This window comes from Aphelocoma coerulescens, chromosome 3, assembly GCF_041296385.1.
Source record: "Aphelocoma coerulescens isolate FSJ_1873_10779 chromosome 3, UR_Acoe_1.0, whole genome shotgun sequence".
NCBI lineage: Eukaryota > Metazoa > Chordata > Aves > Passeriformes > Corvidae > Aphelocoma > Aphelocoma coerulescens.
In genome coordinates, this window is record NC_091016.1 from 14461025 (window position 1) to 14474386 (window position 13362).

General features: G+C 41.0%; 1 protein-coding gene across 1 annotated transcript in view; it reads right to left on the reverse strand.

The window, feature by feature from the left end:
* Positions 1-13362, reverse strand: part of MRPS5 (mitochondrial ribosomal protein S5) — a 28474-nt gene that overhangs the window by 858 nt on the left and 14254 nt on the right. The window contains exons 5-10 of the mRNA XM_069009146.1: positions 12378-12412; positions 4744-4834; positions 3996-4042; positions 3277-3334; positions 2405-2467; positions 1133-1269 (exon numbers count right to left, since the gene is read on the reverse strand). Coding sequence (XP_068865247.1) covers positions 1133-1269; positions 2405-2467; positions 3277-3334; positions 3996-4042; positions 4744-4834; positions 12378-12412 — 431 coding nt within the window. The remainder of the gene's footprint in view (positions 1-1132; positions 1270-2404; positions 2468-3276; positions 3335-3995; positions 4043-4743; positions 4835-12377; positions 12413-13362) is intronic.

Sequence of the window (13362 nt, forward strand, 5' to 3'; positions counted from 1 at the left end):
CTGTTGTCATGTTGGTGCCGTGCAGGAACACTTTTATGTCTTTATGTGGATATAAATTCTGCTTTGACAACAGACAAGTGCCTGCTACTGCCCTGCCAGGTGGTATTAGCTAATATAAAGATATGAATGTAACATTATTTTCAACTACATATCTTCCTTGCCTACAAGGTGTTTTGATAACACTCAGGTTTTACAGAATAGATGTTTACAGCTGACAGGAAATTTTTTCCATTCAGAAAACATATCAAGTGCATAACTCTCAAAGCAATGATTTATACAGCAGGCTCTTCTTCTGCTCTTTCTGTGGAAGATGCTCAGAGAAAATGCACAGAAAACGTAATGCCAGACTTCCTCAAGTCTGATTGCCCTCAGGTATTGCTAAGCTGTGAGATCTGTGACTCTCATCAGGCAAAGAGGATCACAACTCCCTCACCTCCTGAGGCTGAACTGATAAAGCTGGCCAGGACAGGGTGACAGATTTGACAGCTACAGCTCTGCAGGGCTGTATTGGGAATGGAAGCAGCTAAATCTTGGCAGTCACCAAAACTGCAAACAAATGAGATAACCAGGAATTTCCAGAGAGCTGACTCATCCTGAAGCTGGTGTTCAAAGGAAGCAGGATGAAATGCTGCATGTTGGAGCTTTTCCATCAACTGCAGGCAGCTGGCTCAGACAGAGACATCTCCACTGTGAGCACTCAGAGGTGGAGGAAACACCACCACCTCCCTGACTGACCTCAGAGATCTCAATTACAGCAGCAACAGAAGCAGCTGGGGCTTCAGTCCTTGGGCAACGAGAACTTAGAACATAAACAAGCAGCAGCAACTGAAGCCAGCCCACAATTCCCTCTGCCCAGGATTTTTCAGTGGTCACCAAAACCACACCAAAGGAAAGCCCAGGAATTCAGATATCGCCTGCAGACACCTGGCTGTGGAAGAGGCAGAGTTACACACAGCTGTTCCTGACTGGATAGCTCCATAAAACCACTGAGGAATTATCCCCTTGCTGATTGTGTTTGCTCTTTGTAAGATTAGTTCATTTTAAGCCTGGAATATAAACTGTTTGCCCACAAACTATTACAACATCCACCCCTTCTGTCCCCACACCTAATGGACACTGGGAGTGCACTCACCTGTAGGGTCAAGCCTCTAAAGAGAGCTCTGGTGATGTTAATCAAGTTTTTGGATCCAGTGACCTTGGCATACATGTCCTTAATGCCAATTAGCCTGCAGATGGTGATAATGGCTCGGTGGCAATGGAGACCATACCCTGGGGAAAAAAACTCCATAAATCAGCATTGTGTGATCATTTGTAAGCACACAACTTACTCAGAAGAGAGCACTGAGATCTCTTCTTTGCTATTTTTTGTTACCCAGCAGGTTAGAACACATCAGATGTTAAAAATGGCTCCAGGAGCTATGCAGAGGCATCACTTCCCTTTTCCTGGCCCAGCAACTGGAATGAATTGCACTTTGTCATAATTTTAGTGGCACAGAGTGAAGGAGAGACAAACATATTTTAAAATCCACAAACACAACAAAAGTTTGTGTGTCATCTGCATCCATCTCCATCACAGAGATGGAGATTGTATCAGCTCCAATGTGTAACTGTAGTACATTGGCATTAATTGCAAATGGTTTCTTAAGACTTGCCAGGTTTTAATGGAGGAGTTCTTTTTTTGAGGAGTCTTATTTTGCTCCAGAGAGGTTTGTTTTACGTGGCTTAGCTCTGGTGATCTTTAAAAACTGCAGGAGAGTCTTGCTGCTGCCCAGTAAAGGAGACAAAAAAAAAAAAACAAACATCCTGGGGGCCAAATGGCTGGAAAGCAGCAGAAAAGGGCCAGAATGTTTATTCTAGTGAGGTTATCTGATTGGAGACCTTGTCAGTTAGGAAACTTGAGGGGGAAATGGGAAAACAGAAACAAAATATACAGAGACACAGATCTGAAAAAACCCCAAGAGACAAGGAAAACAAAGAAACACCCCCACTAACTGATCAGCTATCAGGAAACTACAGGTGCCACTTGCAGGAAGATGAAAGTGACTTCACAACCACCACGGCTGTAAAGAATCAGAGAGCTGGGCTGGGAGGTGTGTGAGAATTTATAGCTCTGTACAAACCCAGTAGGGGCTGGAGCAGGACCAGGGTCCACATCTGGGTAATTTAGAACTGATGAAACTACACTTAGGAAGAGTGAGAGAGCTCCCACCAGTGTAAAAGGGACAAATCCCAGTTTGCAAGAGCAAAGCCATGTCAGCAACAGTAGGCATTTCTAAAGAAAAATGATTGATCATTTTCAACACTTAGAACATGGCAGACTAGACACTACATAGGTTTAACTTCATCAAATAAATGCCAGTCAGTAATTATCAAAAATTCAGCATTTCCAGGCACCTTCAATTACCTTTGTTTTGCTTCTTCATGCGGATTTTTGTCCTTTTAAATTTCACAGAAATGTCGTGGTAAACTGGAGAGGGGGGAAAAAAGGCATTACAGGTCAATTCCTCCTTCTAGAAAAGCTTTAGCTAGTACCTTTCTTTTTCTGAACTGTGAAGCTGATTTTACTCCCTCCTGACTTCTTTAAAGAGGATGAATCTAGGTAAATTTCTGGAATAGACTATGAGTGTTGAAATATCTGTGAATACCATGTTACTATTGAAAAATAGGTAGATGTGCCTCCAGTGAGCCTCATTTAGTTTTGAACTGAGCTCACAGGATATAATTTAACTCACATTTCTTAATAATTCAGCTTTTAACCTGAGATTTCCCCATAAGCATCAGCATTCTTGGATTTTCCATACAGAGTCCTAACAAAAAACTACCAGGAAACATCAGACTGACCCTCCAGCCCAGGTTCTCCCTGGTCAGCATACATGGATTGAGTCAACAGGGAATCCTCTCCTCTGACACAGAAGGGGGAAAAACACAGGAGTTCACTGTAAAGAAAACTGCCCTAACAGTATTTGACTCCCTTAACTCAAACTGTACCAGAAAAGACCTAATCTTGCTATTAAGAGCCTGAAATACTGTGAAGTATCCAAATTTTAAGCACAGAACTGTGGAATTTTTTGGGTTGGAAAGGACCTTTTTAAGGCCAGCTGGTCCAACCCCTCCAAAATGAGCAGGGACACCTTCAACTAGACCAGGTTGGCCATAATTGTAATACAATGCATCAGATCAGACAAATTTTATTAAACTTTTTTTTATGCTTTGCAAGTAGTTGCAACCAGTTCTTGCTGGTATATTCAGTGCTTCCACTGAAAGAAAAATACTTACTTGTGTGGTTCTGATACATCTCTATAAAGTGCAAGGAGCTTATTGCTTTATTCTTTGCCTAGGGAATAAGAGCAGAGAACATTTTTCTCCTTGAATTTTTCTGCTAAGCACCTGCAATTGATCATTATTCAGTTAATTAGATATAAAAAAATAAAGGAAAAAAAACCTCAGGAAAACAGATTTGCCACATCTAAACTCTACGGAAATGAAAATGTTTAGTCTGGAGAAGAGGAAGCTCAGGGGAGAGCTTTACTTTACTGCTCCCTATGGACACCTGAAAGGAGATTTTAGTGAGGTGGGGGTTGGTCTCTTTTCCCAAATATCAAGTGGTAGGATGAGAGGAAATTGCCTCAAACCATGCCAGTGGAGGTTTAGATGGGAAAAATTCCTCCCCTGAAAGGGTTATCAAGCACTGGAACAGGCTGTGCAGTGGCTCAGTCACCATGGCTGGAGGTGTCTGAAAGATGTGCAGGCAGGGCACTGAGGGACATGGGCTGCTGGTGCTTGGCAGTGTTGCATCACCAGCTGGACTGGACTATCCTAAAGGGCTTTTCTAACCTAAATCATTCTATGATTATCTGTATCAAGACAGACAAAGCAAACACATGGACTCACTTCTTTGCAAAGACTACAAATTACTCTGATTATCAGAAAAAAACCCCGTAAGCATAGGTACGAATTGTCATTGTCATCAAGCAAAGAATATTCAGTGCACATACTTTCCTTAAAGCATTCATCCTGTCACCTGCCTTCCCTACTGCAAAACCTGCAAGACAAGGAGAGGCATTTTATTGCTGAGAAACAGATAATGCAGATGATCTCCAGAAAGAAAAGGGGAAAAACCCAGAGAAATTCACAGCCACGTTTAGCATTTAAATTTCCACTCCACTGCACAGATCATACTCAGAAAGTGGCTCAGCAAAAATCACAGAGACAAACAGTTTAGGAGTTATGAACAGCCAACATCTGGATGCCAACTGCTTGTTGTTAAAGGAAAAAAAAAAGGCTTAAGTTGTTTTTGTGTGTTTGACCAAACTTTGTTTCAAACAGGTGAATAGTGGTGACTGCTTCAGACAAAAAAAAATAGTCCTCTCTGTTTAAAAATAAAGAAGGAAATGAAGAAAAAAAGGCTGGGACAACTTCAGTTCAATCATTTAGGACATATGGATTACAGTGAGAACATGTTCCATGAAGAAACTTTCCAAAGAAGAGGTAGGAAGAGGTTTTTTTCAGAGTAACACATCTTTCTACAAGAGAACCACACCTTCCTCTCTTGTACAAATTCTCCTCCACACCAAAGTGCAAGCAAAATTCAGCTGGAGGAACACACAAGGCCTTGAATCCTTTACATAAGCCAAGTTCTGCAAAACTCTGGTTGACCATGAATGCAGCTGTCTTATTCAAGCTCCCACAAAATATCCCATCATCAATCAGATGTTACCTTGCACATGCAATAAATGCACATACCTGCAGCCCCTTTACCATTTCCAACAACCACTAAGGCACGTATTGATTTTTTTCTGCCTTCCTTTGCCTTCATACAAAACACATTTCTCACCTGAAGGAAAAAAAACAACACAAAGCTTCTTGTTATTGCACAGTCCAAACGGTTTGGGTTTTGTTCGTTTTTCTTCCTTTTTCTTTTTTTTTTTTAAGAGAGTCAAATTTGCCAAAAAAGGTATTACAGGTCTGTAGTACACACTTAAAATATCTAGACTGTCTTTGTCAATGGGTATCATCTGCAGTGGGACACTGGCTTCAAGGCATTAAATACATAAAGGTTGTTAAAAATCCACACTCAGAGAAAAAGTTACCTCAGTGCACTTCCATGAAAGTAACCCCTCTGCTGTGTCCAGCTGCACAGCAGATAATGCTCTAATGCTGCCAGCTCTGTGTGTGATTTCAAGCATGATGAAAAAGCATGGGGAAAAAAACTGGAAAGTGATACTAATATGGAAGTGCCCTCCTCATATTTTAACATATTTTAGTATCACTCCCAGGAATTGCTCAAGGTCTGTTGTTGCTTTACATGAATTAAAATTTAGGATTGAAATCTACTTGCACACTGCAGAAGGCAGTCTTGTTACAGGCATGACAGCTGCTAAAAGAGGATCTCATTTAAGAGAGGGGAAGAAGGAGGAAATGGCCTGAAGCTGTGTCATGGGAGGTTTAAATTGGATATCAGGAAAAGCTTCTTCCCCCAGAGGGTGGCTGGGCACTGGAACAGGCTCCCCAGGGCAGTGGTCACAGCACCAAGCCTGACAGAGCTCAAGCAGTGTTTGGACAATGCTCTCAGGAACAGGGTGTGACCCTTGGGGTGCCCTGTGCACGGCCAGGCATTGGACTTGATGATCCTCGTGGGCCCTTTCCAGCTCAGAATATTATGATGTTATAATATCATAATATTATATATGATTCCATGATTCTATAAGCAAGTCACTGCTTTACAGTCCCCACCTTATATGGTCTAATATATCCTGATGTGGACAAGAGACAGGTGTACAGGTGGGAGGGAGAGCATGTTCTGGGAAAAAGGAGAATAACTTGACCTGAAGAATGCAGAATGTGGTAAAAGGTCACTAAAATGATGAGATAAAGGGAAGAGACTGGTTACATGTCAGCCCAAACCAGCTTCGGACTGCTGGGCTTTAGAAATACTTCAGATTGTGTCCTTTGGTGACCTTGGCTCATTTTGATGTGAAAAATACACCCCTGAAGCTGAGGCTACCTGACTCTGAGTGGAGACCCCTAACACTGAACATGAATTTAGAATGTGCTGTACCCTTAAATCCAGGTGAGAGACAGCTAAGCAAGGAGCAGCTCAGCCAAGCAGTGATGTAGATTCATTATGTAGAACTGCAAATAATCAAACTATAAATATGCTTGTATTTTTGGCTTTCAGTATGCTAGCTTTACCCACAGCACCCCTTTTGGAGCAGAACTATAAATAAATCAAATAGCCTGACTCTGTGTGGATTGGCTTCTTGCACGCTGGGTGAGAGAACCTGATTTTGGGACAACAATCTGAGATCCATCTGCTCTAGTTCCCTTGTCTATGTTTATATATTGAACTATATGTTATTTAAACATAGACATATAGTTTATATGCTGCATGAAATATATATTAAGTATAAAATGAAATATATATTAAGTATAAAAAGATAATATATAGCATATATAAAAATCCTTTTCCCTACATGTAGTTCTTCAGTAAGCTGCTCTGGCAGTAGCGTTATGCATCTGAAAGTAGATTATTAGAAAATACTTGGTCATGGTTTAAACATTCTTACTAAAATTCACCATAAGAAATCCAAAAAACCAACAAAAAAAAAAATACAACCCCCAAACCCAACACCCCCTCCCCAAATTCCAGTGCCTTCACTAGGTACAGATTATGGTTAGGGTTTGAAAAATTTCACCTTGCTTTCATTAAAACAAAGATGCTGTTTAATTCAAGGTGCACACACATTCTAAAGAGCACTTTGAAGAAATATCAGCCTTGCCAATTGCTTATTCCAAGTTCTTTTTCTTTCTTCAAACTCATTGCTTACAAGAACAAGCTAAAAAGCCACGGACCATAAGATGAAAGTGCCTGTGGAAACAGGCTATTTACAGAAAATGCAAAATGATAATGGAAGAAAAGAGAGTGAAGCAGAGTCATCTCTCCAGGAGCATCAAGAGAATACTATTTTTGCTTTGCACATACTTTTATCTTCTGTTGCCAATCTCAGCAGGCACCTGTACAAAAATAGAGTCAGCACGTCAAAAATAAAGGATGTGATGTTTGTAGAAACCTCCTTGTGGATTATTCCTCTCCCTTTCCAGAATGTGGCAATAAGGACACATGCAAGGAGCTTCTCCAGAAGCCTTACTCAAACTGCACTGGTTGGCTCTTTCTGAGCAGCTCTGTAGGAAAATGTGTTCAGCCCCCATCACAGTCAAGGCTATTGCATCTCCTGAAATGCTGTGAGGGTCTTTCAAGCTTGTTAATGTACCCAGGCATTCACAGCTGCAGAACACCATCCTTAGATCCTCCATAACACAGCCCCATGCCTCCTTAGATCCAAGGAAGCAGTACTCTTCTGGAGTGAGCTCAGCAATGTTTCCCTCCCACCCCGGGAAACAGAGCAGGATGCTCAAATCCATCATCCAACTGCACTGGAATTAACTAACACAAAATGAACAATGTGCCACTCTTAAGACAGCCCAGTCTCTGAAAAGTGACTGAAACCAAGACACAACTACCCCTAGGTATCAGATTACCACTCAAGTTAGATTGAAAGCCAATTTTTAAATTTTGAAGGCAGATGCAACACATGCTCAACCTAAATCACAATGTACCTCAAATTAACTGTCTCCTTGCTTCCATCATCCAGTGGTGATACTGCAAACTCAGCTTGCTTTCTAGAACTGAGGGAAGAGTTTTGAGCACCTCAAAACCAAAATGAAACCACCTCAAACATTTCTTAAGAGGAGAAATGACAATGTGGAAGTAAGTCACTTGGTTAGAAAAAGGGTCAAAATCCAACACTTCCTTGGAGGTTTTGCTTTTGTAAAAGCAGAATGAATGACTGGCCAACTGGATTGCCCTTGGAAACCCCTCCTTTCTAGAAATCCTATTCTAGTCATGATTTCTGGGAACCTGCCACCTCTAGGCCACACTCTTGACACTGCTATTCTTTTGCTGCTGTTATGCAGAGAAGAGTGTCTGCACAGGCTGATCCCCTCATGCTGTAAGGACCTCTGGTCCCAGTACTTCTCCAAGGTACAAGAGGAAACAAGATAAAATGAGAGCAGGGTGCAGTGCTGGAAGAAAAGCATTTCCATGCAAGTGAGCCTAGAGAGGCTCAGAGGCACAGCTAAAAGGTTTGGGAATGCAGTTACCTGGAAGAACTGAGTAATAAACTTGTAAACAAAACCCAAGCCCGTGTTAGCTACATCATGTCCCTGTCAGCCTTCTGCACACCAAGGGCAGAGCAGATTTGTACCACAACTGCAGAACATCTCCCAGCTGCAACGTTTACACTGAAATGGTCCTTAACCTTGAACCTCAAAGGAAGAGATGCTCTCCCCATCCATGTACCCTTACAGAAGGATGGGAATGCAATCCCACACTGAGCCCTGCAAGTCCACACAAACAGAAATGAACAGCGCTCACACGAACACAAGCAGCACTAATAACCACGCCCTGTTCCTCCCTCTCCTCTCTCATACTACAGCTCCCACCTGAGTACAGATCCTTTGGATTGACCCCCCAATAGTGTATCTCAAAGTCACTCTGTATCTGAAATGGCTTTGTTTCCTTTTCAAAGGATGATGGGTAATTATGCCCAATTAAAAACCACTTAAAAGCTTCTGGGTGTTCCAAATGACAGTTATTTCTTCCATACAGGCTGACAGGTAAGAGATAAAAATCATTAACTATTCATTAAATGGAACCAGTTGAAGGTAGCATTCCTAAACTCTACTTTTAGGGCAGGCCATAATCTCTGAGAACTCCAAGAGTATCAGAAACAGTGCACAGCTCTGACCTCTCATTTTTTCCTTTGAGAGGTGACTTCAGGTGCTATCTTAAAAACCATCTGAAATTTTCATTGTCAGTCTAAAGACACCATCAGTATCATCCAGGGAACAGAAAACTTCCCTGTAGTTCTAAAAGCAAAATCTAGAGCCTACAAATACCCTTAAAGTACTTTTGAGGCAACATCTCATTAGAAGTAAATTGTTACTCAGAGAGTATCCTTTATACCACATAATTTTTCAATCAAGGCTGTCAAACGACAAATCTCAGACACTGTCATTTCATGCAGCATTTCTTTTTCACAAGCCTTTTTTATTGCACCTTTTGCAGAAACAATAACTAGAAAACAATTTCCAATGACTTATAAAAAGAAACGAAGGGTTTAGGCTGTGCATTAAAGAATGTTCTTTTTGTCACAAGTAGCAAGTCTACCAAGATGAGCCAAGAAGAACAGGCCTGATGTAGGCTGGGAGCAGCTCCCTCATGTCAAAGTGAGAGCAACAAGGCAAACAAGATGTCCAGGAAGGAATAAAAGCCATTATGCAGCCACTGCCACCCAGAGCTTTCCATCCCCTGCAGCCACCATCCTTTTATATTGTGTTTCTGGCAGTTCTTCAGAGTCCCCTAACTCATGGCAGTGGCACAGACCACATTTCCAAGCTGGATGACATAAATGACAGAGGTGTTCCCCAGTACCACACCTGCACCACCACAGAGGAGGAAGGATGAACACTCTGTTGGTTTGGCACCTGTTTTCCTCACAGGTGTGAGAGTTACACGTTATGAACTAGAGAACTTTTGAGTTAGAAACCTCATTAATTAAATGATGAACTAGTGAATTTCTGTGCTAGATTAGTACAAAAGGACTGAGTACAAAAGGACTGAGTACAAAAAAGTACAAAAAAGGACTGAGTGCTTGTTTTCCTGCTTAGCAAGCTCACAAAATGAACTTTAATTTACAGGTTATGTTGCTCTGCAAATCTGAGTGATCCAAATGGACTGAGAGAAGCACACCTAGTGTGCTATTTTGCATTCTGTAGTTTAACACTCAGACACAAATCACTGAGTTTTTCTGTTTCTTTGTTTTTTAAAAAATGATAGTACCATACTTTCACTATCTGGCTTAAAAAGAGAGCTATTCTGACACTGGAAAGGTTGCATTGACCCTCCTAAAATGGAGCCGTGCTTGCACAAAATTCTTCAAGTTGCCTTCAGCAGAAACAGGCAATGGAAACAAAAAAGCATGAACAAACCAGTAAGTGATCACCAAGCCCAGTTTTCACAGCTGGTAGCAGACAATTTCAGTGTTGGACAAAACCCCTTGGAGATCTGGTTTTTGCAAAGGGCATTATTTATAACTTTATCTTCTCCCTTGGAAAGCTCCCCTACATGAGAGGCTCAAAGGGCCACTGACCTCATGTTCTGTGCCTTCAGGCCTTACTGAGCACTAGGTCTCACTTCCTAATTGTAATTGCACTACAAGGCAATTACTATCACAGCACAGGGTGTCATGTAGGCTACTTTTTTTTTGCTGTTACCATGTTTATTTTGGAGAAACATGAAAGAAGAATTCATCTCAGGGTGGATGACACATGAAAGAAAGCCTTCCAGTGAAAATAATAATGGCACACGTCAGCTACACCTGTAAATGTTAATTACCACTGTGATTATATTATGTTAGACACCAGTTAAGCATTACCACCAGCTCTATTTAAAGAGATTGTTCTTATGTGCAAGATACGAGCAGAACAGGAAATGTGCCTTAGGCTGGCAGGGAAAATAAGAAACAGGTAACCCAAGTTCTCCATGACAACTTTAGTTCTAGTTTACATGAAAATCTGAGCTTGCCTATACTCTATTTTACAGTCAGGAGAAATCAAATTCCACCTTTTCTGTTTTTACATTGTAAGAAAACACTTTAATAAGCCCTTTTTCTTAGCAAGAGAGTGCAGACTTTTCAGTAGCATAATCACAACAGAAAGGGCCTATTGTACCTTTGTTCATAAGGCAATCCTCTAAAAATGGCTTGGAGTTTCTTGCTGTGAAGCACAACTTCCCAGCAAACATTATTTTAATCTCCTGTACTGTGGTGAAGCTAAAGATAATGGAAAGCACACACAGAAATAGCAGCATGTCTCTCACCTATTTAAGCCAGGAATGCTAAAATGATCTATTTACTTCAAAACTCGTACTTGTTATCAGAAAATTGTAAGACTCAATTATCTTGAGCTCACTGCTGACTTTGAATATGGAATGTTTTGCTGCTGCTGCTGCTATTTTTCTGTAAAAGCATTCCACTTTCTCTGTTCACGTGTGGCAATCTCACATACCAGCAGGGCCCCAGCCTGCTTCTAAAAGCTTTTTTATTGATCAAATGTAGTAAAGCATTGAGACAGATTTCTACAGCACCCAGAACCGCTGCAGAGCAACTCAACTTTGCTGTTTGTAAATAATTCTGCCAGCACAGAAGGGCAAGCTCCCCTGCTGTAGCATCCAAAGTGACAGTCAGCTGTGACATGGCACAGCAGCAGACCAACATTCACTGCTCTGCAATGTGCCCCTTCAGGTGACAGAAGGCACTGCCATCTGCAGGGCTCGGCAACAAAAATCACTTCTTTTAGGAGCAGTTCCCGTGCAATTCAATCGTTGCAAATGGCCTTCAGACACAGACTCAGCTAAAGGCCAAGTGCTCCAAATGGTCTTTGCTGTATCAGTAAAAGCCCAGAGTGTGGCCCAGTTCACTCCAAAAACCCACTGAAATGAGAAAATGGGTTAACAGGTCACAGATTTTGTCTCCCCATCCCTTCCAACAGATTATCTAACTTGTTTTTAAAAAGCTCCAATGGCAGACATCCCATATACTCCCAATCCATTCCAGTATTCAAATTTCCATTTGCAAGTCATTTTTTATGTCTAAATTTACCTTGCTTTTTATTTATATCCATTGCTTTTTATCCTTTTTACAGCAGACATCTAAAACAGTTTATATCTTTCCTCTCTGCAGGATTTAAAAAAAAAATATAGAAACCAACTCATGACTTTTAATTACCCAGACTGAGATTACAATACAGCATCGTTTTCCATGTCTCAGAAGATACTAAAACCCACTGCCATGAGCAAAGACCTGGATTAACCTAGAAAACATTCAAGCCACTGGATAGAATTCCAACTGATGGTCATCTCAGCAAAATGCAGAAAGATAATCAAGGGCAAAGGAACCCATTTGCACATTTATCAGGACAGGAGAGAAGCCTCAGATGCATTTCTGGAGTAGAGCCGTCAGGTAGCTCAGCCTCTGACTTGCCTGATTATTCTTTTAACCTTCAGACAAGGAGCTGTTGTGAATCAGGCTATTTTGTTAAGAAAAATGTTTCTTATAACCCTCCTCTCTTGATTAAACAGACAAAGTAATTCACTTCCTCATAGGTTATGCTTGTACACATCATGCAGTTGAAATAGAAAACCAGACTCATTCCTGCTGCTGTATTACTGACTTAGTAAAGACTTGCTAAATAATTGCAAGGTCAATATAAAGTAGTGATAATTTTTTTAAGTCCCTGAGAAGGTTTGCAATGCTTACCTCGATGACTCTTGCTTCAAAATCTTCATAAGTTTCTGTTGGGAGAAGAACAGGATGTTACATTTCCTTGTGTTACTTCTTTACCAGCACATCCTCCTGTAGTGGGTACAACTTTAGAAGGACACAACCTCTATGGAACTGTAATTAATAAAGCAGTCTCAGCAACAAATAGAAAAGGTAAGACAAGAATAATTCGAATCAGCAGTGTGAACTGTGTTCTTCCCTAAACACTGCTCTAAAATTGCAAATAAACCTCAAATTTCATACATACAGAGCAAAAGCTGTAAATCATTAAAATCACCAGATGGGTCAACTTCCATTATGACTAAAGTATTATCCAGTATTCTTCAGAATACTGTACAACCAACAGGGATTCCAAGAAATTTGGGGTTTGGACTAGATGACCTGTAAAAAGTTTCTTCCAACTCAACCTGTTATTTGATTCTATGATACTGCAAGTACTTCTTGATCCACACTTTTGTGAAATTCCAGAAAGGGGAGGGGGAGCATGAAACAAAACAATACACAATCACTTCAAATAACCATGCATCATTTAGCCCTTACAAACTCTTGCTTTTCCAACTTATTCCATGAACACAAGCATTTCAGTAGAACACAGAAGACCATTATTTAGTGTAGTTACAGTGAGATTCTGGAGAAAAGCTTAAAACCATGGAATGGTGTAGAACTGGGGCCTCAGTCCTTCACCAAGCATTGCTTTATCATTTACACACAACCTCCAAGATGGTTATAAACACGATCATCTTGGCACAGTTTAGAGATCTGTCAGTCTACACAAAGCAGATTTCTAGCTCACAGTAAGGATACAAATCCCAACAGGCACCCTCTGCTGCCTCTGAAGCTCTTCAGTTCCTAAAGAAACACTGTAAACTTGGGAGAAAAGTAATTCTATAAGTGGAAAATACTGCTCTTTCTCTACTCCTAGCTAGCACAGTAAGTGACACCAGGGAATCCAGTCATGCCA